Source organism: Chaetodon auriga, chromosome 3 (assembly GCF_051107435.1).
Source record: "Chaetodon auriga isolate fChaAug3 chromosome 3, fChaAug3.hap1, whole genome shotgun sequence".
NCBI lineage: Eukaryota > Metazoa > Chordata > Actinopteri > Chaetodontiformes > Chaetodontidae > Chaetodon > Chaetodon auriga.
In genome coordinates this window covers 22,719,785-22,746,345 of record NC_135076.1, presented here as the reverse complement: position 1 = coordinate 22,746,345, position 26,561 = coordinate 22,719,785, and the positions used below count along the sequence as shown (strand labels likewise).

At 48.1% G+C, this 26,561-nt stretch overlaps 1 protein-coding gene across 1 annotated transcript; it reads right to left on the bottom strand.

The window, feature by feature from the left end:
- Positions 1-25,576, bottom strand: midn (midnolin). The gene is made up of 8 exons (XM_076726190.1): positions 25,296-25,576; positions 22,700-22,928; positions 20,892-20,979; positions 20,653-20,715; positions 10,817-11,371; positions 9,313-9,436; positions 8,731-9,054; positions 1-1,846 (listed from the first exon to the last, which is right to left on the bottom strand). Exons 1-8 carry the CDS (start codon positions 25,369-25,371, stop codon positions 1,584-1,586), a joined length of 1,722 nt encoding a protein of 573 aa, XP_076582305.1. The 5' UTR covers positions 25,372-25,576; the 3' UTR covers positions 1-1,583.
- Between the last annotated feature and the right edge of the window lie 985 nt (positions 25,577-26,561).

Here is a 26,561-nt window from a genome sequence, read left to right as displayed (position 1 = left end):
CATCTGAAGTCCCCATGTGTAGCAGCGGAACTGTGAAAGGCCTAACCTGATATGTCAATGGATGCACTGGTGGAGGCACTAGATAATGATGCTGGATACAGATCCCACTTCTTCTCCCTCTTTGCCAATAAAAAAATAGAGCCATTACTATGAGGACTTGTGGTAAAGGTACACGTCAAATGGGCCTAGAGCCGGGAACCAACTTAGAATTTGACGTTTTATCCTGTCGTGATATAAAGTAGTGACCCATGCATTCACTGCAGCTGATCTCCAGGATTTTGAGAAACTAAGGGGTTATCTGGGAGAAGACAACTCTGACAAAAACGTGGGATATCCTAAATCAATTTACACTAAAGTCAGACATACACACACCCTCATGAACCTTTGCCAATTGTCACATTTATGTACACAAACTAATACAAACCCTCAACAAGTCCATTCAGGTCTGAGACGTGAAGGTGGGCTGGATGAAGTTCATCTTTCCGGATCATTTGTTGTGGCTGGACTATAATTCATGAATGAGCTAATGAATGATTGAACGGATGTACGTATTTGTTCGTAGTCAACGACTTGACTGAAGCCACAGAGGGCTGCTGTTTTTTGAAAACAGCAGATAGGAAGAGAAATAAAAAATAGATTTTCTTTTCCATATACATTTTAAAGATTTTAAAATCCTCTAAAGCACTTTCTGTTAATATTAATTCATTTTGTTTATTCATTAATCATTCCTATCGATACCTTATGTCACTGAGGTTGATATCAATACTTCCATATTCATTTTTTTATTCTATTTCAGGCCCCACCTCCTCCTTCTTGCACACTTTGACCAGCTGTTATAAATCAAGAAAATGTGCAAATCAACAACTACTTTGAACTGTTATATGAAAACCTGAATGCTTTGTGAACAATGCTACATATTTTTTTGTTTACAAAATATAATAATATGTTTCAAAATGGCAAGAAAAAAAAAAAAAAGTTTAACCACCCCGTAACAGGTAAAAACTAGACTCTGGTTGGTGAGTTTTGAGATCGATAAGAATGCCCGTTGGAATAATCCACAGTTCGGCAGTTCTGCCATTCTTGTGATTAGGAAACACTGAGGCCTCTGGTGCTCCTGTCCTGTTGTAAGTCCAGTGTGGATCTCTTCATTGCTGTCCAGAGTGCGCTTTAAAAAACAAATCTTAGAAAACAAAATCTGAAAACACCACCACCACCACCACCCACTGAATTCTGCTATGCTCACGTTCAGGTACGGCCTCTGTCATCACGCCGTAAAAAGTCTTTTACACTTGCCAAGTCCGGTTCTTGCCTGTCCACATCCAAGCATCAAAAGAAAGTTCTGTTGCTATTGTTGCTGTTTTTCACAAGGTCATCTGTGAATGACAGAATGGGATTAAAGTCTGCAGGGAGCCTTGTTTTTTTTCCACGTGACAGGCGCCAGTCACCTCTTTGCACAAGACACCTTTGCGCAGTTCTGTGTCACCTCCTGCCAAGCCACTCCCTCAAAATACACCTCTAAGTAAATCCCAAGCAATGCTTTGCACATCTTTGAATCTATCCCCCGGCATGTGGGTTCAGACGGTTCAGGCCATGACGAACTCGGACTTCAAGTCGGCCTTGACGTCGGGCTTCCACACTGAATCGTCAAAGTCCAGGTCCAGGGAGCCCTCGCTGGACATGCTGCTGTTGCTGTTGCTGCGTCCGGCCTTCCGGTTGGGCAGCCACTGATAGGGGGCGCGCTGGTCCCGTCTGGCCTTCCTGCGCAGGCGCTTCTGCTGCATCAGCAGCTGCAGGCGTTCCACCTTGCAGCGGGTTGCACGGTTCTCGGTCTGACGAATGCGATCACCTGGACGAAGGAAAAGAGAGACGGTCAGCGAGGTGCTCCTCTTTGTACGTTGACTGCTTGATTTAGACTGAGCAGAATTAACACGAGCTACAAAATAAGCTCGCACTGAGAAGGATGTCGATACACGTCTGTGTGCTTTGGTGTGTGTATGTTTAGCAGGCAGCTGATAAAGCAGCACAGGGTTGATGATAATGCTAGGGCACGTTAGGATCATTCCACTGGCTCTGGCACACACACAAACACACACACACACACCATGTGCACAATGTGGAATTTGCAGCTTAACCTCCCCCACTGAGCATCATTAGCCCCCTCAGTGCCATTTCATCCCCTTATCACCGTGTGGGGAGACCTTCTTAGACCTGAATCTCCTTGAGAACCAAAAGCAAGGCCAACAACATTCAGACACAAGCCGGAGAGGACACACTCTGATAGCTGCCCGTGATATCTGCACACGTAACTGCAGATGACATGCCTCAGTGACTAGATGTGCTCCTAAGTGCATTTCTAGCTGTTGATGTGCCTATAGGAGAATACAGTCTCGAGGGAGAGGCCTTGCATTGCACTGTGAATGCTCTCCTACAGTGGCCGAGTACAGCCTAATTCAATTTATGCGTATATTCGGGGGCTTGGAAGGAAAGGAAAGCAACCGCAATCTATTAGCCAGCTCCATTAGTATCTGTCTGGGAATTAAATAATTAAATAATGGGCTAGAATGTCAATAAACTGAAGCACAGCGGCCATCTCTGCCTGTGCTGCACACCAGAACACACACACACACACACACACACACACACACACACACACACACAAACACGGAGACACTCGAGTCCGCACTCGAGTACGTCATGTATTCGCACACAATGCACGGACTCGTGCGCGCAAACACACAGCCGCACACAGTGGAGGGTGCACGCACGCACACACACACAGCCACAGCAGCAACAGCCGCAGTAGCTTTTAACGTGGATCGATGGCAAATTAAAAAGACCTATTGATTAAACCTTAGCTCTAGTGCAGCCATCCATCTCGGGCCCAGGACAACGCTATTGGCTTTCAATAGAAAATGCAAGCGAATGGAAATTGTAAGCGGAGAGAGAGACAGGGAAGAGATTGGGTTTTTTTCTGCTATTTTTTTTTCTTTATTATGGCTGTAGCTTCCCACTCTCAGCTCATTGACCCAACCACCTCCCCTGCCCCCCCCCCCCCCCTTCTCTCTCACTCCCCCGACTGCTTCCACCCCTTTCACCCCTCACACACACAGGAACCCCCTCCCCGCCACTGCTCCCTCCTCCAGCTCTTGCCCCGCGTCTCCCCAGAGACAGCTAGGTGGGGCAGTGTGAAGAAGGGGAAGCAGGAGGCGAGAGGAGAGGAGAAGGGGGGTGGCAGTGCGGGTTAAGGAATTCCTCCCCCAGGGGCGAGGGGGAGAAAAAAAGGACGGAGGAAGAGGGTGGAGGGTGAAGGATCAGCCGTAGGTGGCAGTTTTCCGAATCGATTGTGCCCTCTCTGCTCTTCCCCCCCATCGGAATGAATTCCGGACTCTGTGTGGGCTTAATTTACCTCTTTCCCTCATTTGCTTATCGGATCGAGCAGTGCAGAGCCTTTTTTCCAGCTATAAATATTCACCACAGTCTGGCAGTGCATACTAAAGAACTAAACTGCCGTCAAGAGCAGCCTTGATGCCGCTTTTTGGGAGCAGAGAGGATGCGAATAGTGGCAGCAAGTTAACAGAAAGGAGTACTTCTTCACGTTACACACACTGGGGTTTTTCCACTTCCTGCCAATACGTTCTGTCCTGATACAAACGTGTGAGCGTGCATCCAGATGCTGTGTGTGCTCGGCGTGAGGGCAGCGTGTCATCTCGAGAGAACAGGGGGTATACCAAAGGGGGGTTCTCCTACATTAGAGCCATTGTTCCGCTGCCTCAGCTCCATGTGACATTCATATACGCTGCCGCAAGGCTTTGTTCCCCCTCTGGTCCTCCCTCTTCTCCTTATTCCCCTGCTCTTACAAGCCAACAGCGAAACCGCCCCTCGGCTGTGTCGAAATATGGCTGTACACAATGAAACGGCACGAAGCCAACACATGCCTACTTACAAAATCTGTTGTTTGTCTGGTACAATTTCCCAGTGTCTCAGTTGAAATTCCTTCTTCGTTTCACCAATAGCAGACCACTCAATAATGATCCTCCTTTCAAAGACGCACATTTACTAAGGAGGCTCAGTAATATATAAGAAGAAACAGACACAGTTTAAAGGGCAGTTTGCTGGTGCTGTAGGTCTTGGCCTTTGGCCTGGCAAGAGCTCTGAGAATGTGCTTGGAGTTACACCAAACAGTGTGTGTGTGTGTGTATGTATGTGTGTGTGGCCATTCACCAGCGTCACTACCGGAGCCCTGGGCGGCTGGGCCGGACACAGCTGGCCACAAGGATCTCCAGACTATGTTTATGACAGTAGGGCTATTATTAGGGCTGGCTAAGAAGGACAGACTATACACACACACACACACACACACACACACACACACACACACACACAGATACACTTGGGCTGGCCCGGAGCCTGGATGCAGAGACGAGGGTTTGACGTGAGCACAATAACCTTGGAGGACCCAGAGAGGGGTGGGTAAGAGACACAGGGAATGAATGAGAGAGAGAGAGAACCCATGTTCATACACAGCCCCGTGTGACACAGAAAAGACAGATGAGGCGACACGAGATCTTTTCTTAGAAACGTGCAGTGGAAGTTATCAAAGAGAAGACGGGTCAAGGGCACAGAGAGGAAGTTAACGCCAGTCTCCTTTTCCTCCTCTCTCTTTTTACCACTTCCCCGCCTGTCAATCACACCAAAACTCAATCCCGAGCAGCACATTTTTCCATCCCCAAACTCTCCCCTCTGAAGACTTTGACACCGGCCCTGTAAATACACCGAGCACTGCAGAGAAAGCCGGAGCAAAACAGACAGAGGGAGAGAGAAAGAAGGGGTGATCTATGAATAATCGATGCGTCAGTCAGTTTTCCTTGCCTTTGAGCCCAGCCCAGCAACACAGCAAGGACTGAGATAGGGAGCACACGGGAGGGTGGGAGGAGTGGGTGGGTGGAGGAGGAGAGGCAGAGGATGGAGGTGGAGAGAAAGGGAGGAGGGCTGCAGCATGCAGGACGCACGGGGAGATTAAAGGAGCTTCTCCTTTTATTGATTGTATAAAGATTGGCCTTCATTTGCAGTTGTCTTAGTGCTGTTGTTTGTTTGTTTGCCTTGATAAGTCTTGTGATCTTGCAGAGAGAACATTGTGTTTGCTCAGCATCCAGGGAACCAGGGGAAAGAGGGAGGGGTGGACAGCGAGAAAGAGAGGAGGAAGAGGAAAGAAAATCACATTGCAGCAAAGTCAGCCTGGGTTTCCTCTAGTGCGACTCCTTTTCAGTCTGTGGGTTAATAATATGGGCAAAATTCATCGAAATATTAGGTTTTCATTGGTATTACAGGTTCAAAATTTCCCCAAAATATTAGGAAATATTACCAATTTACCACCGAACATGAAGCATGTCCCATAAAAGTCAAGCATTCAGGACCAGTGGCTTGATGTCAACAGGTAAACAGCTCCATGACGAGGCATGCGTCAGCCATAAATCTGGGAAACCTGACCTACACGAAAAAAAGCACTGTCACGTTCAACGCCAGAAAACGAGTCCAACTAATCAATCACGCACTGAAGCAGCCAATCAAATTAGAGCTAAAATGAGCATTTTGACAGCCAGTGAAAGGGCATTGACAGCCCTGCAGGGACACAAGCTCTTCAATGACTTTTAGACTTCATTTGCATTCTCTCTCTCCCTCTCGCTCTCCTTGTCGACAATGAAAGGGCACCTGATGTGCTTGGCTGGCTTTGCTAGATAGCTCTGTGCCGTGCTGCGTGGCGTTCGTTGAGCTGCCGGTACACGTGCGTCGCACCAAACCCCCGTGTGTGACGACAGAGGAGCAAAGCCTGACCGTGGATAATGTGAGGTGCCTCGGACGAGCATGTCAGGGCTTAAATACGGGACTCAATGAGGCTATGGGCGAAGGATCGTTCTGTGTGTCCCTCTCTGGCGCCCTCCCTCCCTCCCTCCCTCCCTCCCTCCCTCCCTCCCTCCTTTGGCTTGCCCAGTCCCAGCCAGCACGAAGCTAACATGACCTGACAAATCGAAAGGGGACGGGAGGGGGTGAAGGGATGCGGAAGGCACACAAGGGAGGAAGGGGGTGCTGGAGAAGCTTTCAGAGCTAACTTTGCCCCTGCTTTGCCCCTCTCTGTGGGTCTGTGTTGAACTAAGGCAGCTGCAGTAAGAGTGGGACTAAAAGGCAGGCCTATAATCCCACAGCCCTCCCCTCCTCTGCCCCACAATGGCTCAGCCTGGTGCCCTGTATGCAGCCCCTGTCCCTGGCCCCCGCACAATAGCTTCGGCCAGTCAGGGGGCCGAAGGGCTGGAGGGGGGTGCCGGGGAGGTCCACCCTACTCAGTAAAGGAATTTAGCTAACAATCAGCCTGCCAGGCCATCCCAAAGCCCTCCTGTTCAATTCAAACACAAGTCCTGGGCTGACAAATCCCCACACTCAGCAATACTACGCTGCAAAGCCTTGAAACCAAGCTAGTCGCCCAAGTCTTTAACCAGGCATTTGTGGTCGAGTGTGTGCACGCATGTGTGCATGCTCGGGCTTTTTATTTACGCTTGTCTTCTCACTCTCGCACATGAACTTGCAGTGGAAAGGGTAAAGGCTCTCCGGAGACAGCCAAGCTATGTGACATTTTCAAGAGGCTGTTTCAACCCAGAGTGCGACTGCACACACACATTCTGGCAGATGGGAAGTGCGGGTTATTCCTGTAGCTGAATGAAGGCAGGTTTCTGTGAAGCAGCGTTAAGCCGCGGTGTTAAGTCCAGTAAGTCTTCCATCAGGTGTCGACTGATAAGACTGCCTGAGAGCGCTTAGTCATCGGCTTCCTTAGGACACCATGTGGAACGGGATACAAGCAGGCACGCAGCCTCTGTCTGCGCAAACACACCAGCACATTTGTTGTCTCGGCCAGGCGAACTGTGCTTGGTCAGGACGGGTTACACATTAACGCCGCTTTCTGGAAGTGCCGATTGTGAGCAGGAAGTCGGAAAAGTCGGAAAAGGACACAAGACAGGCGACTCTTTCATCCATTCTCTTTGTTTTTACTTTGCCTTTGGTTAATCAGTGGGCAGTTGGTAGACTGACGGACAGGATATAAACACCCATATGATGAATGGAGGCTTAGTGTTGTGGTTTTAACAACCCCCCTCTTCCGCGTCCTCCTCTCACGGCTCTCTACTTCACAAAGCAAATTCTTTTCAGAGCTGCTTTTCGGAATAAATCTATCTATTTAAAGGCCAAATGAACACAGACAATGTATTGATGCACAACACAGACATGGAAAGAGAGGGAGGAAGACGGAGAGATGGATTTTACAGACGGGGCTGCTTCTGGACAGCAAATGGGGGAAACAGCGGCGTGGGCTGCTGAGTGCAGACGAAAAGAGATGACAATAGTGGGAGAGGAGGGGGCGGGGGGGGGGGGGGGACATGTAGGTGGGGGCAGTGAAGGAAAGGTCTTCCCTGAGTTAGGAAAATAAGCCAGTGTTATTCCAACTGTTCAGTGAACACTTGTAAGGGCGCCCAGGGTGACGCAAAGAAATACTGGACATTCCCAGTCAATCTGTGTTCAGTTGCTACAACTGAAACTCGCCATTCAGCTCGCAACAGAAGGTCACGAAACAGGGGGCAAAGCCAGAGTGCGACAATACAAATGTATGCTCTTGCTTTCTCAAACAAAAGAAAACATTAAACATTAATCACTGTGCTCCAGGACCCTTCCTACCAGACTATTCAACAAAATTTACCAGCAGCTCACCAAAGACTGGCTCGATTTCCTCCACGGGAGATAAGGAGGCAGCAGAGGACAATGCTGTTTCTCTCAGCACAGCCAGTCTAACCTTACAACATTGACTGAATGTTATCTGTTCTGGACATCTGTCTGACACTCAACATCCTGTGTCTCTGCACGGAGAGGAGGTTTCAAAACACTCAACCCCAGTCCCTCAACGGTATCATCTGAACTCCAGCACCTGCCCTGGCCCAGCCCTTGGGCATGGGTATGTCGTGGTTTGTCCGGCCCCAGTCCATACATGCCCCAGCTGCAGCTCCTCTTTAAGAGGGAGGTTAAACCACCCAAAGCCTAATCTAATCTAAACATAGCCCAGCCCAAGCTTCAAGGGGTAAACCTATCTCCTTGCCGCACAAAAACAAAGCCAACTCTGCTGCCTGACAAGTGAAGCCTGACTGAACAGGTCTGGAAAAGCTTGTGTTGCATTACTAAGGAGACCCCCCCCCCCCCTCCTCCTCCTCCTCCTCCCATCTCTTCCTCTTCTCCTCTGCCTCAAAACCCAGGAGAGACACATGCACAACTGTTTTTGTTCTGTAATCTGACTTTTCTGTTCTTGATTTTAAAGATGAAAATATGTGCTTGAACAAGACAACGATGCAAAACCGTCCCAACAGAACTGATCGCCAGCCCTGATGCGCCGTGAGAATAAACACAGAAAAGACAAAGATGACGATGAATTTTTCACTTGGTTTAAATGTAAGAGTGGAGGAGCCAGATGACAGGTTCTAGACTGCAGTCATTTCACGCACACACACTCATGAAAACACACAAACACACAGGCACACTCCTCCAAAGCTGTGGCAACTCCCAGAACATCTGCTTCAAGGGATGCACAATGACTTAATGTGTGTGTGTGTGTGTGAGTGGGTGTGTATGTGTGTGAGTCTTTCTGTTTGTGTTCATGGCATGCTTGCATGAGCAGAGGGAGTGCGGTGTAGAGTCACTCACCAGGGGGTTTGCACATGCGGATCTGGCTCTGGCACTGCACCAGCGGGTGAAGAGTCGGCGGAGGGCTGCTAGGGCTGCTGGCGGGCACAGAGGTAGCTTTGGCAGAAAGACCCGTCATGCCAGCAACTGGGGGCGAAGGAGGCGGCGAGGGGGACGGGGAGGAGGGTGAACCACACTGGGTCTGGTAGCGGAGCTGGGTGAGGGAGGGGGGCATGCCCTGGTAGTGGCGTGTGGCGCTCAGGAGGTCGTTGAGGATCTGCAGGATGGTACCAATATCTCGTCTGGGACGCCCGTTGCTGTCCTGGCAGTTAGGGTGCAAAGTGCCTGAGAGGGAGCAAGAAAAAGTCGTCTATTGAGTTTTCATCAAACAGCAGAAGAGCGAAAGCATGTAAGGCCATTCCTACACACACATGCTCGCAACAGACCCCGAGACCAGACAGAGAAACCTGTGTTTAATTATCTGGGTATTTTTTGTGAAGCATGCAAGTTCTCATAAAAGAGGCTTTCAGCTGGATCTCACTGTGTGCACGGGCATTGCTTAGAGCAGCAATAAACCTTAATGGCAGCTCAGTGTCCTCTCACCTGAAAAGGTCCCTGAGAAGACTCCGGGAGCGTGGTTGACAAAGCTCTCAATGATGGCGCCAGGTTTACGGGAGCGTGTTGAGGGACTGGTGCCACTTGTGGGGCTGTTGGTGCTGCAGTTAGCCTGGAGGGGAAAACAGTATATAGCATGAATTGAAGCTTCGGCATATGGTAAAACAGTGCAAAAAGAACACATCTGTACACAATCTGTAAGAGGAAAAATTCCAAGTTCACATCCCGTTAACATACACAAATCACATGACATTCATGCATAACTTGTGAGCTGTGAAATGTTGAAGTCATGTTCTGACCTTTATCCCTTATATATACGGTATATAATGTAAGTTCTGTCCTGAGGTCTGTATGTGACCTTTACTTCAGGGTGTTGTAAATACTATTTGCACTATGTAAGTAACCTATGCAGTAAAGGTTGATGGTTATAAGACAGCAGGATACCTATTTTTTCTGCCATACTATAGCCCCAAAACAGCCAGGGTATCTTGATTCTCCACATTCACCTTAACTTGGATCACTCATCTGACATCTGAAAGTGAAATCGAAACCCAGGCAAAGGTCTCCGTGTTTGCGTGCAAGTCTGTGTATGTGTGTTAGGCTATGGAAAGCCTGATGAGGAATAGCCATTTCCGCTTTCCCCGCACTAAACTGGCCCGTCTCTCTGTTTTTCTTGTTGTGAACCATCTCTCCCACATAGTCCGCTGACATCTGGTTCTTATTCACTTTCCATAGGCTGGAGCTCAGGGAGGTAGGGAAAGTATAAACAGCAAATTTGGTTGGTGGAGGCAAGCAAGCGTGCTTGTGCATGTGTGTGCAGCTGTTTTTAGAGTTATCCGAAGTTAAATAAATGGTTGTAAAGGTTGACGATAAATGGCTGACGACGCTGAGGTTAATGATCAGTCTTCACATGAAAAACCACCTCTGATTCATTAAATCTGCCACTCTTTGAATCTTTTCCTCTCAAGCTCTTTATCTTCCCCCCTTTTCCCCATAAGCCTCAGTGGGCAGGATGAGGTCATATGGATGCTGTGCCTGTCCTCCTTTATGTGTGTGTGTGTGTGTTGGCCTGTTTGTATGTGTTGGGAAGCAGGCTGCACTCCAGAGATGACTAAGTGCACTGTGGTTTGGAAGCATGCACACATCACATGGAAACCTTCTCCAGACCTGAGTAAACCACGGGTTCGCCCTCATGCTGCTGGGATATCCCACTAATCTAATCAATTTAATTGAGGTTGATTTAGTTGTGCAATGCACTCGGGTCAAGCGGTCATAACCCATCCCTGCCATTGTTCATTCATGAGAAGGCCAAGTGCCTTTGGTGACATCAGTTATGTGAACTATTTTACCACCATCTAACACGTTACTCATAGCTGCAACATTATCAAGAGATAATATTTTAGATGCATGCTTGTCTAAGGCTGATGACAAAGCTAAAACAGTGGTGCAAAAGCATAAACAAATGGACTGCTAGCAAATGTTTGAGGCTTACCTCAGGGCAGAGGACCGGGGCTACAGGGCTGGCCTGGCCGATGTCGTGGCTGGGTTGGCCTGAGGAAGGCTGGTGGTAGTGGTGATGGTGGTGATGGTGATGGGCTGGAGAGCGGAAAAGACTTCCAGGGACGTGGGTCGGGCGGGGGGAGTGGGGCGGAGGGGGAGGAGTAGGGGGGCTACAGTGAGCGGAGGAGGGCGACTGGTGATACATGGGAGGGAGCGGCTGGTGGTGCGTGGAGGACAGGGGGAAGGAAGGGGAGCCCGGGGAGGAGGGGGAGGAAGGGACCAGGTGAGGCTGGGACAGGTGGGAGGTGGGGTGACTGTGTGGATGATGCGGGTGGTGGTGGGAGTGCGGGTGAGGGTGGGGAACGCGGGGCTGCCCCGTGGGCTGTCCCATCGCAGTCTCTGCATTGCCCCGGGTGATGAGGTGTCTGTGCTGGAGCTGGGGACCGCCGGACTGCTGCGCCGCCAGCTGGAGCTGGACGAACATCATGTGATCACCGACACGCAGTGCAAGAGTAAGAGGGGAGCGGCCGGACAGGAAGTCACTGACCTGCAGGCAGAAAAAACACAGTTCGAGTCATTAAATTTACACACTTGTACAAAGAAACGTCACACAGCGATGCCAAATCTAACAAAACGAGCAATATACACACGGTTTATTGGTGCAGTTATATTTGCAAACTTCTGCATCAAGATTATGTACTGAAAGTGTTTCACAAAGAGGAAAACTCCTACATGCATATTGACTTCCTCCTTCGTAAGTGAACAGTCTGCACCACGGATGGCAGTTAGAACGCACACAACAGTGCTTTGAGCTCTCCCCTCATAGACACACAGGCACACCACATTAACCCATCACGCAATCAATCGCTATTCTGTAACACTGGCCCATTTACATCTGCCGGGGAGTGGTGGATGAGGAGACCTATTGGAGAGCACACACAAATAGAGCCCACTCTCGCTCGCCTCCCACTGCCCCTCAGTCCCTTCTTAGTCAGCAGTGTCATTCAGCTCAGAGACAGAGGCCACCCTTCTGTCTGGCCCAGGGCCTGAAAAATCAGTCCCACGTCCAGGAAATACTCCCCGCCTGCCTCTCAAACACAGAATGGCCGATTGTCCGCGGCGGATCTGGAAGGGCTGCCCATTTTTGGAGCTCTGGCAACAGCTAACAGGAGCCAAGTGTGGAGGCCTCCACTGACCCACCCGTGGCCCGGATGGACACACACAAATACACACTGGATAGCGGGGTTGTCACGACTTGGCTGGAGGATTCACACCAAACAACAAAAGTTCTCTTGTCCCTTTCCTGCATGCCTGCGGCTCCGTTGCTGTGCATTGCCACTCACTGCAGAAGTCTGTGCAAGTGTGTAGGTGCGTGTGTGCATTTCCTAGTGAGAGTCATTCGGGGGTCAGAAAGCTTCTTTGGGTTTGAGGACTCAGCAGTAATGACATCTCAGGTTCTCCCCGAATAGAAGCAAACAGCAACAAGCAGCGCTGGCAAATACAAAGTGAAGCCTCTGTCCAAAAAGGTTTCAACAACCCCTACAGCCTGTGTGCTTTCAGTCCCCAGAGAGGGGGAACAGGAAGAGAGGCGCAGCACCGAAAAGCTACACGAGGGGAGGAGAGAGCACAAAGAGGACGGGACATGGACTGAAAGAATAATGACAAAGCAGAGAAGACAAGTAATAGAGACATACATACAAAGACAGCAAAAGAGAGCAGAGACCTCGCTCCCCCCAGACCCCGCAGCCTTTGGAGTGTGCTTGTGAGATGCTGGCCTGTAGTTAACCCTGTGAATCACCAGACTCTGCCCTCCATCACTTCTCTCTCTTTTCTTCTGCTTATTTATTTCTATATCGACCGCTGCCTCTCTGTTGCCAGGGTGACCTTTTGCACATTGGTATTGACATGGTGTGGAAAGGAGGATGGAGGGAGGGGAGAGGCAGGTGAAAAGACGAGGGGGCTGGGATGATCCGATGGCTGCATTTTCACATGTAAATAATCAGCTAAAGCGGCGCAAATCAGCATACAGGATGCTGCAGGGTAAACAGAAACTCAACCTTTTCTGAGTGTAAACTCAGCCACTAATGCTTGTTGATATTCAAGTCCACACCCACCATGATTACCCCGTTGTGCTAAGACAATATACTCAGCAGGGTGGGGTGTGAAGTGAGGAGGAGAACAGGGCAGGGCAGGGCGCTACCTGAGAGGGCTGTAGGAAACTCTGTGTACAAAAGGTCACCTGATAATCGAGATGTGTGTGAGTGTGTCTGTTTGAGACCTCAAGGGGAGGCAGAGTCCCAAAAGTGGGTGGGGGGAAAAGACAAAAGAGGGGGGCTGTCATGACTGACAGCTGTCAAGAAAATGAGTCGGCAGTTTGCCAACCCACAACACACACACACACACAACAGACATGCATACAAAGTCAGAGGCCCTGAGGGAGACCATAAAGCCAGTGTTTAGTTAAAGGGAGGGAGGAAGATGGGGAAAACACCCCTGAGAGAGTATCTGTTTGTCTATGGTACAGTTCAGGCCTCCGATCCTGGATCCACATACAACCAGACTGTGTCAACATCCAGCTGAGACAGGTTACAGTTCACACCTGGCATCAGAATCTGTCTCCACTGATCGGATTTCACTTCCCTGCTCACATTTAATTATATCTGTGGCGAAACTGCGGCCGGACAGAAAAATTGTGCGTTTGTGCCCAGTCACACAGCGAGAGGGGAGGACAGTGGTGGCCATTCTGTACTTCTACACCTTGTCACAGTTGTTTGGAGGAGGCAAATCAACCTATTAGAATCTAAATATGGTCACAATTGTGTTCACACTGCAGTAGTTTGAGAGCAGTCCCAGCTCTGTTCATATCCATTTCCAAGACGTCATTTAATGTCAGGTCTGAACAAGACCTTTGCTTTAACCCGCACATGTGAGAGAAAGTGACAGAAGAAAGCAGAAAGTGAGTGACAGCAGGAGAAACAGAGAGGAGGCTTGATTACCCTATAATGACTAGTGTGGATTATTCAAAACCACCAAGATGAAATTCATGCACTCCTACTGAGCTCCCAACACCACATGGCAGGCTTCAAATTAGCCTGCGAGAGGGGCGAGCCTTCTTACGGCTGGTCTGTAGCGGTTTGTTATGAGAGACGCAAGGCGAGGGGAGTGGAGGGCCCCACTTTTGTCGTGTTAGAGGCAGACAGAGAGGAAACCAGCCAGTCATTGTTCTCTTTCTGATGCGGCAGCAGTGGTATGCAAAGAGAAGAGGAGCTCATGCCTGAAGGAACAAGGTGTGTGTTGGCTGAAAACAACACACACATGTGATTATACTCAACAGAAACTGCACAGGCAATGACAGAGTCTATTCAGTGGCATACAGGTGTTGATAAAGAGCTGTTCCGCTTAATATGCCAGCGCCGCTCCTCTTTAACAACTGACCCCAGAGCAGGCACCATCAACCATTTTGTTTTAGTTGTCGGGGTCCAGAAGGTGGTATTTTGTTTAGCAGGCTTTGGTTGCTATGCAGTGATGGGGGAGAATATGATAAGGGGCAGCAAGGGGAGGAGGGGTGGAGAGGAGATGGAGGAAAAAAGGGGGGGTGGCATGAGAGAGAGGGAGCAAGGATGGTGAGGGGGGATGGGGGATGCGGGCGATGGGGGTAGGGTGTCAGAGTGGTGGTGGTGGTGGGTGATGAAATATTCAGTGAGAGTGTGCCTCTGGCTCCTTCCCTCTTTTTTTTTCTTTCGACATCTCAGGCTGACAGTTTTATTTATTGGGGTCCCTGTGGTTCAAGGAACTCATTTGCAGTCGTTCTTCCTTTGCACACTAAGCGAACTAAGGGAGGGAGATAAGGAGTGAGGGAGGAAGAGCGAGGCTGAGAGACTGAGGGAGAGGGAGGGAAAGATAGAGAGCGCTGGCAGCACTGAGCTGACATTCATGAACAACTGAGCAGCTTTGTGCCAGAGAAAAGAGGATAGAGGATTGGAGGGCGGGGCAGGAGGGTGGAGAGAGGGAAGCCTTGAGAGGAGGAAGCCGTCTCCAGCCATTCTGGTTCCAAGGCAGCGGCTCACCTGTCGAACCGCTAGGTGAGAGGCACGGTTCAAAAATCTGCTCATTAACCCGCCTATCGACCTCGATGTTCTGATCACACCAGGACGCGATTGATAGCCTCTGTGCACACACACTTCGGCTAAAGATGCAATAGCGGGCTCTTAAAAGAGGGAAGGGGAAAAAAAAAATCAATGATTTGCATCATGCTCCAAATCCTAAAAGCAGCCGGGGGGGGGGGGGCTCTTCAAAGGCCCCATTAGAAAGATAGGTGTCTGTAATGCTGCCTGATAAGAAACGGAGGGGGCTGAAGGAGCGAGAGAGGACCAGCTGGCCATCACTGAATTTGATCGGCTGAGTGAAAAGAGAGATCAGAATGGCAAAGTTCAGGATGATCGGGTTCCAGCTAAAGCCACTCCTCGCACTCCAACTCTGCCAGCAACTGGTCAGCTACTCTGAGCCGATTCACACGCACACAGAGGCCTCGTGCGTTAGCTCCAACTGTTGCTCACGCTGCTCTCGCTCCACTGAATGCTTTTTATACCTGCTGATTAATACAGTTTGGTGGCGGAGAGGAGCGTCGCTTGACGATGAGCGGTTTCTGCAGCCGGTGAGACAAATCTGTGGATACTTGTGTAAGTGGCATCTTCATCACCAACAAAAGATGACAGGAAATAAGAAGCTCATCTGTTAAAGTCAAAGTAAGTGGGTACAGGCAAATGGAGAGGCAGACATGAAGGAGTAAAGATGGCAAGCAGGGTGGCAGTAAAAAAAAAAAGGCTTCCACAAATGTGCAAAGAAAGCTGTCCTTCTTCAGAAAACTTCCCTTTTCTTCATTCATGTTATTGTATGACTGGGCCTGGATCTTTTGACCCCTGCCTCCCTGTTTCACCAGTAGCATATGCCTAATTGACTTCATTAGACTCTGTGGTGGCGAGCAGACATGACATTCCTGGCCTCCATCCTCCCACACAGTAGCCCCACTAGTCACGATGTCTGCTACTTGAATCACAAAAGCTCAGTGTCACCAGGGAAGGGCAAACAATGATGGTCACGACTCAAACATGGAGAAATAAGACTCCCCTGACTGCTGAATGAGGGAACACACAAAAGACATAAACATTAAAAATGGATGCTGGCACATGCACACACACACACACACACACACACACACACATGCAAGCAGATGCATATAGACAATAGGACAATGAAATCCACTGCAAGATCCATCTCACACACCTTGATTCCCTCCACCCATCCCAGCACCCCCCTCCCGCTGTGCCTTTAAGCACCACAAAGGGGATTACACAGGTGCAAAAATACTGCGTGATCAGCTTATTAATGCAATTTTCAGGGCCAGGATTTCCATGAGCGGGGACTGAATAGGCCTTTAGATCAGCATTGTCTTTTATTCCATACACAATTTGATTTACACATCCAGCAACAAATTAATTTCGCTAGCTTTCATTTAGGTAACAAAAAAGCAAATTACCATTCTAAAGAGCAAAGACTCCCTCTCTTATCCTGCATGCATATAAAAGCCTTCATTTCGGGCGACCTGGTGGAGCATGTGCACCATGTGTCAACGCTGAGTCCTTCCCGCAGCAGCCCGGGTTCAGCTCCAGCCCGGGCCCTTTGCTGCATGTCATACACTCTCTCTCTCTCTCTCTCCCCTCTTTACTGTCTCTCTTCAGCTGTCACTGTCCAATAAAGGCAATAAGCCACAAAAAAGAAGAAAAAGCCTTCGTTTCAGCAGCAGTGGGAAGGACAGAAGGAGCTGCATGCTATAAAAAGGGGAGGATCTTCTCATATTGACCAACAAACTGACTCATTTTTCAATTCCTTGCACTCCCAAATCCTCAATACAATTACTCCCCAATGATTTCCAGTAGTGTCAATCCTGCTGATTAACTAGCATCAAGATAAGGCGGTCTACAAGGTGCAGGACTGGAAAAAGAAACATATTGACCATCTGCATTGAGCTGTTTTACACTCAGTCATGTACGTATACAGTTGACTGTCCATATGCACACACCATTTTCCACCACTTCCAAAGCCAAATGCCATCTGTCATCTTTTGCTTTGATGTCCTTCATTTGTTTCAACCCTCCCTTTAGTTATCCGAGCCCCCATGTGATCACCTCAAACCTACAGGACTTGCGCACACACACACACACACACACACACACACACATAAACTTGACATGTAACAGAATGACTTGTGCAAAGCTCTCCCTTTCTATTCTCCTCCACCTGTCTGGCCCATTGTGCCCCCCCCCCACAGCAGGGAGGCAGAGCGGAGGAAATGAGGTGAGGGTGACCCAGAGGTGACTCCCCACAGATTGCTAGATCCTCCTAGTCTGCATCTGTCCGCTTATAGACACAATGACAAAACTGTGCCATATCGTTCCTAGAGGAAGAGGAGGAGGAGGTGGGGGTGGGTGAGGACAGGAGGTGCTTGTCGGCGGGAGCAAGAAAAGTAGAGCAGATACGTAACAGTGTACTCCGTGGGGACATATGGAATGGCAACACACAGCCTCCTCCCAAAGCAATCTGTGTTAGTGTTCAAGGCAAAATTTGTCAATCTGCAGCCTGCTGAGCCTCGCTCCAGCTGGGCCGGGCATTGATTTTGAAACCAGTATGTACCACTGTAGCTGCACTCTATTGGATATAGCTAATGCCTATGGATGTACGGAGGATGAAAGGGGGTCATGGGGGAGAACCAAACTTAAAGAGTGACCCTCAATCATTGTTGTGTGTTTGAGGGTCTGTCAGCTGGGCAGGTTTGGTGCTCATGCTTTAAGACAGGAACAAAGAGGTGGCTGCATGGGGGAAGGGCAATAGGGGGATGGTAAGGGTGATGCCTGCCTGCCTAGTTGGCTTTTATTCTAACATCAATGTGCATCAATGAGCAAATAGTCCCCATGTGCTGAGAGGGACATACAATCCCTCTCTTTTTGTCAAATACCAAGATCAATAGACGGAGAGCTGTTGTCACTGCTTTCATACGCCCAGAAACAGCGAATATCGCTTTCATTTCCCTCCGTCTTGTAGGTATACGTTCATTTTGCCACTGGGATCAGACATTTTCTCATTCTCTGAAATCCTCTTAAATATGTCCTTTCAATTCTGGTGTGTGTACATATATATATAAATGTGTGTGTGTGTGTGCCCGTGCATGACTGCATATGTAAGCTGTACACACAACCTCTATTTAGCAGATAGAATGAGAAGAGTAGCGCAGGCAACTGTATTTTGATGGGCTGTCAGGAGGCAGTGGCTTAATACAGCTTAGATGTCATGCAAAAAGTCTAGTGAGATGCCAGAGGAGGAATTAAGGCAGCCAGGATTGTCCTTGCTAAAGAAGCCAGCCATCACGGTCAAAGTGAGGCAGCTAGCTGGACTTGCAAACCACAGCACATTTAAATTATAGGGCCCTGGGAGAGCTGTTAAGCAGAAACACGAGAGGGAGAAGGAGGAAAAGGGGGAGATGGAGCGAAGGAAAAAGAAAACCCATTTCGATAATTGCAGGGGCTCCATTTCCATAAAACATTTTCTATCTAACTTGCTTCACAAAAGTCTGAAACAGCCCTGTGAGCTGTCATGTTCTGCTTGGTTGGTTGGCCAGCTAGCTGCTAGCTGTGAACTCCCCCAGAATCCTGATAAAGGAGAAGACATAAGGTGATCCGCTCAGTCCTGCCTTCCACGAATACACACACTTCCTAGAAACAGAACAGCAATCTGGATATGAGACATCCCGCCGGCGGGGGGGGGAGACGGGTTACAAGAGGTCCAGGGGTTCATACCAACCTCTTCTACGGCTTCCACGACTAACATCCACCCCAAACCTCCCCGAGGCTATTTTTGGGTGTATGGGCATATCAGTTATCATGTCAAACACTTTTAAGAGCTAAGTGCATTGATTGATTTTTGATAGCCCCAGAGTTAGAGGGGAGAGAGGAAATGAGGGAAAGCTTTTGTGTTCCTATTTTCTAATCTTACTCAGATCCTTAATCTCTCTGTAATCTATATCATTCCATTCCGCTTCATGAATTATAAAGAGGAATCAATTTCTCTGGATAAAAACACACTAAAGCAGCTTTATGCCTTTTTTTTTTAACCTTTTACCCTAATGTCGCTCACACTGCGGCCTTTATTCCTTCTAACCCCACCGCAGGATTACAATTCTGTTGCAACCAACACGAATGCAACAGTAACGTGCTGCAAGCAGTTCTTGAGAAAACGCCACCATCTGACTCAGACTGAACGTAAGAGTAATAGGGACACAGGAAGAGGAGAGTGAGAAATCTGCTCTTCTGGCTCGGCGGTCGAATTATCATCTGCCTCTGGTGAAAATGACAGTCACTCATGGCTGCCCAGCAAAGGCGTACCACATGATGGGCAAGGCTCGCTTCCAGCCCACTACCACTCTGACATAGACACACATCCAGTAACAGACACGCGCACGTTCACTTACACACACCTACACACATTCAGTCATCTGCTGTCAGTGCTACGAGATGCATGCTGAGTTCACACACACAACGAGGCCAGGATTTCCACCACAAAATTATCAGCAGGGAATGAAGCCACACCGAACCGCACTCAGCTATCTCCGAACAGCTCACATCCTCTGATAGCAAATGTGACTAACGGCACTGCATCGTTCCGCGGACAAATTCATCAGGACGCATGACTGACACACTTAACTCCTTACATCAGCGTCCAGTTTCACCATCTTGTACTGTTTTGACATCAGTCAGCAGCACATCACTGATGCACTTACGTACATCTCAGTGTTGCCCAACGCTACAAAAGGAAGTTGATCTGAGTCAGACAGTCAGCTGCAGAGTGTTTCATACGTCACACTGTTGTCTTTGTGCATTCAGCCTTATCGCCTCTCTTCTCGCTCGCGCCTTCTCTGTGGCCAGCGCGGAGAACTCTTTGCCTTTTTCGCTTTACTCTCACTATTGATCATTTTGGTGAGTCACACCACAATGACTCAAATGCATACTGTATGTCTGCAGGCCTACGGAGCTGTTTCACTGTATGTGCAGGGTGTAGGCCCCACTCCGGCTGTGCGTGCATGCTAGGCTTCCAGGAACCCTATGCTAATACTGGGTGAGAAGGCCGCCATCTGATGATCCAGCACTCTATTTATGAGCGAGTGAGACTGCACTCGGCCTCCATGCGGCCACGGCACACTTCCTGGAAACTTGTCTGAGCGTGTGTGTGTGTGTGTGTGCGTGTGAATGTGTGTTAGAGCGTGAAATACAGAAGGAGTGGAGAGAGATTACAGATAAAGGTATAAACAGAAGGTAGAATTGAGTGTAAAGTGCTGGCCCTCTCAGCAGTACACAAATAAGTCTTTCTTGTGTAGTGTTCGCCCAGGCTTCCTGCAGTGATGTGCACACACACACGCACACACACACTATCACAGATGTTACTAGGATACAGGAGGGTGTTGCTGCTTATTATATCCTAACAGCTCACAGTGGATGTCTAGCTTGGCTTGGCTTGTTTAAGAGGCTGAGATTAGACAAGCAAAGAGGCTTGTGCTTGTGCAGTCTGCTCATCTCTTCTCATCTCTTTCTCTCTGTATCTGTCATATCTGGGTATTGCTGTGTGCTTAACCAAAGCTACAGCACCCAACATCTCCACACACACACACACACACACACACACCAAAGGCCCAGTGTTCAGTTTAGACTGCAACCATGATAGGATAGTAAGTTTGATACATGCGTATTATTGCGGCCTTAGCACAGAGAAGTGGTCTCTTACCTGAGTTTCTGTTAAACTCTCCAAGGCTTGCATTACTGACTGTTCTGGTCTTGATGCTTGAGACTGCGCAGAAAGATAAACAGACATTAAAAAACGGTTCAAAATGACTAAAAAGAGCAGACATCAAGTATGGAAAGTAATGAGCATGCAAAATATTGATTAGAAATGCTAATATACAGTATTTGTTATTTATACTTGCACTCCATACTAAACAAAAATTACAGCCAGGTGAGTCTTACCATTAATCCTGCTTCGACTGTTGGTACAAGTGTTAACTTGCTCCCATCAGAGATGCCTAGATCCTGGAGTTTGCCTGAACTTAGTCGCCTGCAGGGTTAGAGAGAGCAAGATAATTAGACTGTGCTGACAATATCTTCTCTCTTCAGACACACAAACACCCTTCAGCCAGGGGGGGGCAGACAGACTTCAAAACTAGTTTGGAAAAGAGCCGTGGGTGAAAAGCTCCATGAAAGAGAAGTATTGATTTGGCTGTCATATTTCAATTTCGAGTATAGTGGAGCTTGACAACTGCTCGCAGTGGATATCTGGCACCACTGCCACTTGCCTAAGTGGAGGTAAGTATTTTCTTTTGCCATTTTGAGTTGTTCAGATGAGGAGCAGAAACTCCGAGCTGGATTCAAAAGCACAGCAGTTACAAGAGAAGATAAACAGTATCTATTATTGACAGAGCATTGTAGGAAATTACAGCAACCGTCTGAGCAAAGTTGAACCATGTGATGTGTAACGCATTCCCAGGACTTTACTACTTAATGTTTTGGTGCAGAGCCGGAGCGTCTGTTCCACAATGAGGGAATTGTCTTTTCTTGCAAGTCACGATGCACTAAAACCCTCACATCCAAGTGTCTGACTCTCTGCCTCTTTCAGTTCACTGAAGGATGTTGAGGACAGCCTGCTGTACAGGCATGACCCAAATCTCACCCCGTGCAGCTGAACAAAGGCCCTCAGCACCGACTTGCTGTAGGTCTACACTTTGAGGAGCAGGAGGGGATTAAAAAGGGGGTTTCAGGTTTTAAAGGATGATGTGATTTATTGGGTGATTACAATGGCTGGGAGGGGATGGGGGGCTGAAAAACAATGCTGACTGTTTGCATGTACTAAAGCCTCCCTTCTCAGTTTTGCATAACACCACCTGCACTATTGTTAGCTCATTGAACCTGGGTCTGATTCATTGGGGAACCGCCTAATACTGTAGGCTGCGGTTGCTTTTAAATAATAAAGGTTTTAACTATTCCCTCACCCATTCAGTGCTGCCCTAATGTGCTATTACAGCAGTATTTTCTGGGCGCTCCAGAGAGCGGCCAGCCGATACCACACACCCAGAAACCCACTGAAACCGTTTAGGAGTCACTCTGCTTGCACGCTAGCTATTACTCTATAACTACAGGAAATCACACCTACAGCCTCATCCAACTACAGGATATATCCACCTTCCATTAAACAGCAACATGTCTGTATAGAGATTTACAATATATATGCATGCAGAGCAGCAGCAGCAGAGTAAATAAATTACAGGCTACCAAGTCCGCATGACTTTACTCATCAATGTTTAACATGTTTGATTGCCACAGCATTAGTAATTCAGTCAGGCTTCGGTATTTATAATGAAGGAGGAATGAATCAATGCAAGCCTGCAGATGGCCCCGTCAATACTGTTCCAGTGACCGGCGCGTCCCCTATGCGTAATTCCAATACCGTGCGTCCTGATGGTCAGTAGTTTCCTTGAATGTATTGATGCCCAGAGCAGCCAAGGTTGTCTCTGAAGCTGCTGCGAGCTCAGCCACGCATAAATCCAAAGTATAGATTAAAACATATCACTGCAGACCCGGGGGGTGAGCGCACATAAACTCGGTTTGTTCGCGTTTTTAAAGTGCGGAGTAGCCAAGACATTACTGCTCACGATGTCAGTGTGTAGCACAGATACAGGCAGGACAAAAGCCGAAATGGATGTTGTTACTTTTCCGTAGACAAAAGCTGATAATAGTCACTGTCAAACACATTTCGATCACGTTAAATCAGGTTTACTCACGTTTCTTTGTGCAGCAGAGCGAGTCTCTCTTTTGGTACTTTGAGTTTTTGCGACAGCCTCCTCTTCAGTCCCTCCACGGTCTCCTCCAGGGGCAGGGAGAGCTCGAAGCGTGTGCCGGTGGTGGAGTGGATGTGCAGATTCATGGAGGGTTCAGTCGGGACGGCCTCGCAGGACGAAGCCCCGCGACTGGTGCAGCTCCGGGCGCTGGGATGCTGGTCCATCCGATAACCTGTAGTCAGAGAAGGGGGAGACAAGACGAGCAGAGCCGGGGGTGAGGAGGATGGTGAGGCGGATCCGTCGCTTCGGCTACCGTCCCGTGTTCTGCTTGCAAATCAAAGGCAGCATTCAGAGAGCTTTCTCTCTTTCTCTCGCTAGCTCTCGGTGCCTCCTTTCTCTCGCTCTCCGAGAGTCAGAATAAAGCCCAGTCCGTCTCCTCTCCGCTCGGTAGCATGAGAATATTCCCTCTGCAAAGTCAACTACATAAGGCTCGCTTGTCTCTTTGATCGTTTTCTTTGTTGCCCTTTCCAATGTGCAAACAAAAGTCTTCCTAAATGCTACATAGATGGACAAATACCAGGCAGGAACGCAAGCGTGTCAGCAAAAAATGCCATGGACGCTCATTTACGCAGACGGCTGCCCTTAAAACAAAAACTGGGAGTTCTAATAAAAAAAAGAATATAAATTCCTCTCGGTGTTTTGTAAGCTTCTGCAAGCTTTGGCTGAGAAAACACACGGTCCGTAAGCTGCAGAGCCTCACACGGCTAGTAGTGAGAGGCTCTCCGCTGCGCACTCATACCCACGGCAGCTCCAATGAAATATCGACAATGAACAGTGTCACAGAGTATCCCACTTCCACCATCGATAAAATACGCCCACAGACCCGAGGCGGTCCGGCCAATCACAGGAGAGCTCCTTCAGGACGCTGCCGATCTCAGCCAATAGCAGAAAGAGATCCACACCCACGTGGAGGGCAGGCGAGTTTAGGCCATTCATAATAAATTACAGTATAGAACAAAATATGTGCCCATACCACAATAGACTACAGCCACGGTTCTTAAACCGTGGTCCGCGGTCCTTTAGAGGTCACCGGAAGGTTTGAGGGGAGCTCAGTTAAATATTTATGACTATTAATTATTTTTACGAACAAACTGCGCAGCAAGCCTTTTTATTTCATTATAGGAAAGGTGAGCGAAGGTTGGCGTCTCCTCACACAAAGAGACTCTTCTAGTCAGCGCCGGGTCACATATCTGTAAAATATGCTGTGTGGGTGAAGGGTCCTCCTGAGTGGGAAACGTGCAACAGGCTCAAAATAGCGTTCATCAATTGAACAGCACGTTCGCAACTGCAAAAACATGTCCACGAGTGTCCAAAGATACACGCAGGAGCATCATAGACGACATGCAGGCCACGTCTAGATCAGATTCAAAGGAATCATCATGATTAATGACTGTTTGGCTTTTATGTAACTGGCTGCAAGCATTAAGTGTTCAGATCAGTAGTCCAGTAATCAACAGCACTAATGTGGATGAAGCTATTTTAAAGACTTATTTAATAATATATGTTATATTTCAATATATAGCAGCTTAAAGACCAGTGGTTACACTCTACACTGGTAAATCTAAGTTATCAGATGGGCTGTAATGACATTAATAGTGCTGACGCCATCCTCTTTCCCCTGACCTCAGCAGCATGCAGAAACCATTAAAGGGATCGCGAATAGTATGCAAATCACACACTGGATGGGGTGTTCTCTTCAGGAAGAAGGATGCAGGTGAACTCGCAACGAACATGCCAGTAACAGATGTGTAAAAGCAAATGACACATGTGAAATACGGCTCGAGCTGTTCCTGCATGCAGGAGAGGTGCTGCACAAGTTCATGTTTTCCAGCCTGATGGGGCCAACAAATGTCTGGTCAGATGAGAAAGCTCACCCACAAATCTACCCAGAGAAAAGAGGGACAGATTGGGATTAAAAAAAAATAAAAAATAAATGCAGGCATCTTCTCACAGCGACTTCCCCTCCACAGATTCATCCAACACAAGCAGGGGCAGTAAAAAAAAAAGAAGATACTCGGTCGCCACCCAGTGGTCAGAAACGGAAACTGTCACAATCAAAACTTACTGGTGATTCAGTTTACTTGCGTCTAACAATGGTAGATCATTCAGTTCGGACTTTACAGCCATCGTTTGCCTGGAAAATACACGAATTCACTTGGTTTTCCTTTAAGATAAGTAGTAAATGTGCTTATTATACTCTTATCATGGTTGTCACTCGTACAGGGTCATTAAATAAGGTTGTTACTGTGCCTCTAAACAGACAATATCAGCAACGACTTACTGTCAGCTGCTAATTATAATTTACAGTAACAGTGGCATTCTCCCGTCGTCGATACTGGCCTTATTAAGTTAATCATGTCTCAGAGAATTCACATGGACGGTGGCTCATCCAATCACGACACAACATGCTTTTATCGATCCGTGATTGATTGCTTGTCTCCAATCGATTCCCTACCCACCAGCACAGCATGTTGAACTTGTTTAAAGGGTCAGCAGCGCAGCCAAAAAGGAGCCCAAACTTGGACTTAAGTGTACTTACCAATTATTGTGGCGAAAACTGTGAAGCTTCGCGCTGAAGTCAGATGTGTTCCTGTCTGTTCCCCCAGCTTTGGCATGTAAAATACACCCGGGCAGTGATTGAAGGAGCACAAACTCGTAGGTAGATCCACAGACTTTGAATATCCACAAGGTTTTTCTCGGTAAATTCTCTGACTGGCCCGTGCGTGTCCAGCGCGCGACGTTACGCACCAGACCAAGACGCTCCTGACCAATAAGGAGCCGCAGTTATGTCCTACGATGCCTCCGCGTGCTGTTACCACACCGGCGTCTCTCTTGGTAATACGAACGTAGTTGGGAAGGTGAGACACCTCTTAACAGACTCTTCTCGGATATGGGTGGAGAGTAGACTTCTTGTTATGTCAGCATGTGATTTAAGGTGGCCTTGCGTCGCCGTAGCCGCCTCTATGTCCGCCGTGTTCCCGTCTGTGGGAAAGAATGTGCCTGCGCAAAGCCGCCGCAGATAAAGATATCCGACCGTGACAATGCCGAGGCTCCGTGGACAGCAGAACGGGCTTTGAATGGCGCTGTGTGCCTAAATAGAAAGAAGTATCTGCCGGTATCCGGGCTACCACCTTAACAAAAAGTTAATGAAATAAATGCTTTGGCGATTTCAGGGGTGTTGCCAGTCTTTGACGACATAGAGAAAAATGTCACTGAGCAACAGCGCAGGTAAACAGGTTCCCTGGATACGAGGGCACGTACACCAATAAACAAAGTTTACCGGCAGAGCAGATACACCTCTGCGACCTGCGTTGCTGGGGAATTGTATGACCACTTGTCCAAAACAGTAAAAATCACTGTTATTTTTGCAAACAAAGCGAGTCCTGCAACTCACATTTTCTTTGACCTGCTGTCCCTGCTCGTCTTTGTCTTAACCACATTATTATTTAGAATCCATACAGCAGAGACACCACAATATAATGAACTTCATTAAGTATGCGTTCACAAGTTTGTACAAATTATTATTATTATTATTATTAATCAAGTAAAAGAACTCCTAATGGAGAACAGCCCTGTTCATACTGCTCTATTATTAGGTGTATTGTTATTTTTTTATTATTATTGATACATGTAGGCAGTGACTGATTGATGATGAAGTTGGTCTAAGTGAGGTAATTATATCCCCTTAATATACATTCACATACTTTAATGTGTGTAAATGCATCGAATACGTTTATCATATTGTGACATTTTAATCCTAAGAAGTAGTTAAATAGATGTAGTGTGCTAAAAGTGCACATTTTTC

Bases quoted from the DNA above. Each gene is read 5' to 3' on its own strand.
- midn (XM_076726190.1), bottom strand. From the start codon at position 25,371: ATGCCAAAGCTGGGGGAACAGACAGGAACACATCTGACTTCAGCGCGA. The intron at 9,437-10,816 runs GTAAGCCTCAAA...TTTCCCCTCCAG, and splicing joins CCCCGGTCCTCTGCCCTGAG to GCTAACTGCAGCACCAACAG. The intron at 9,055-9,312 runs GTGAGAGGACAC...GCTCCCTCTCAG, and splicing joins CTTCTCAGGGACCTTTTCAG to GCACTTTGCACCCTAACTGC.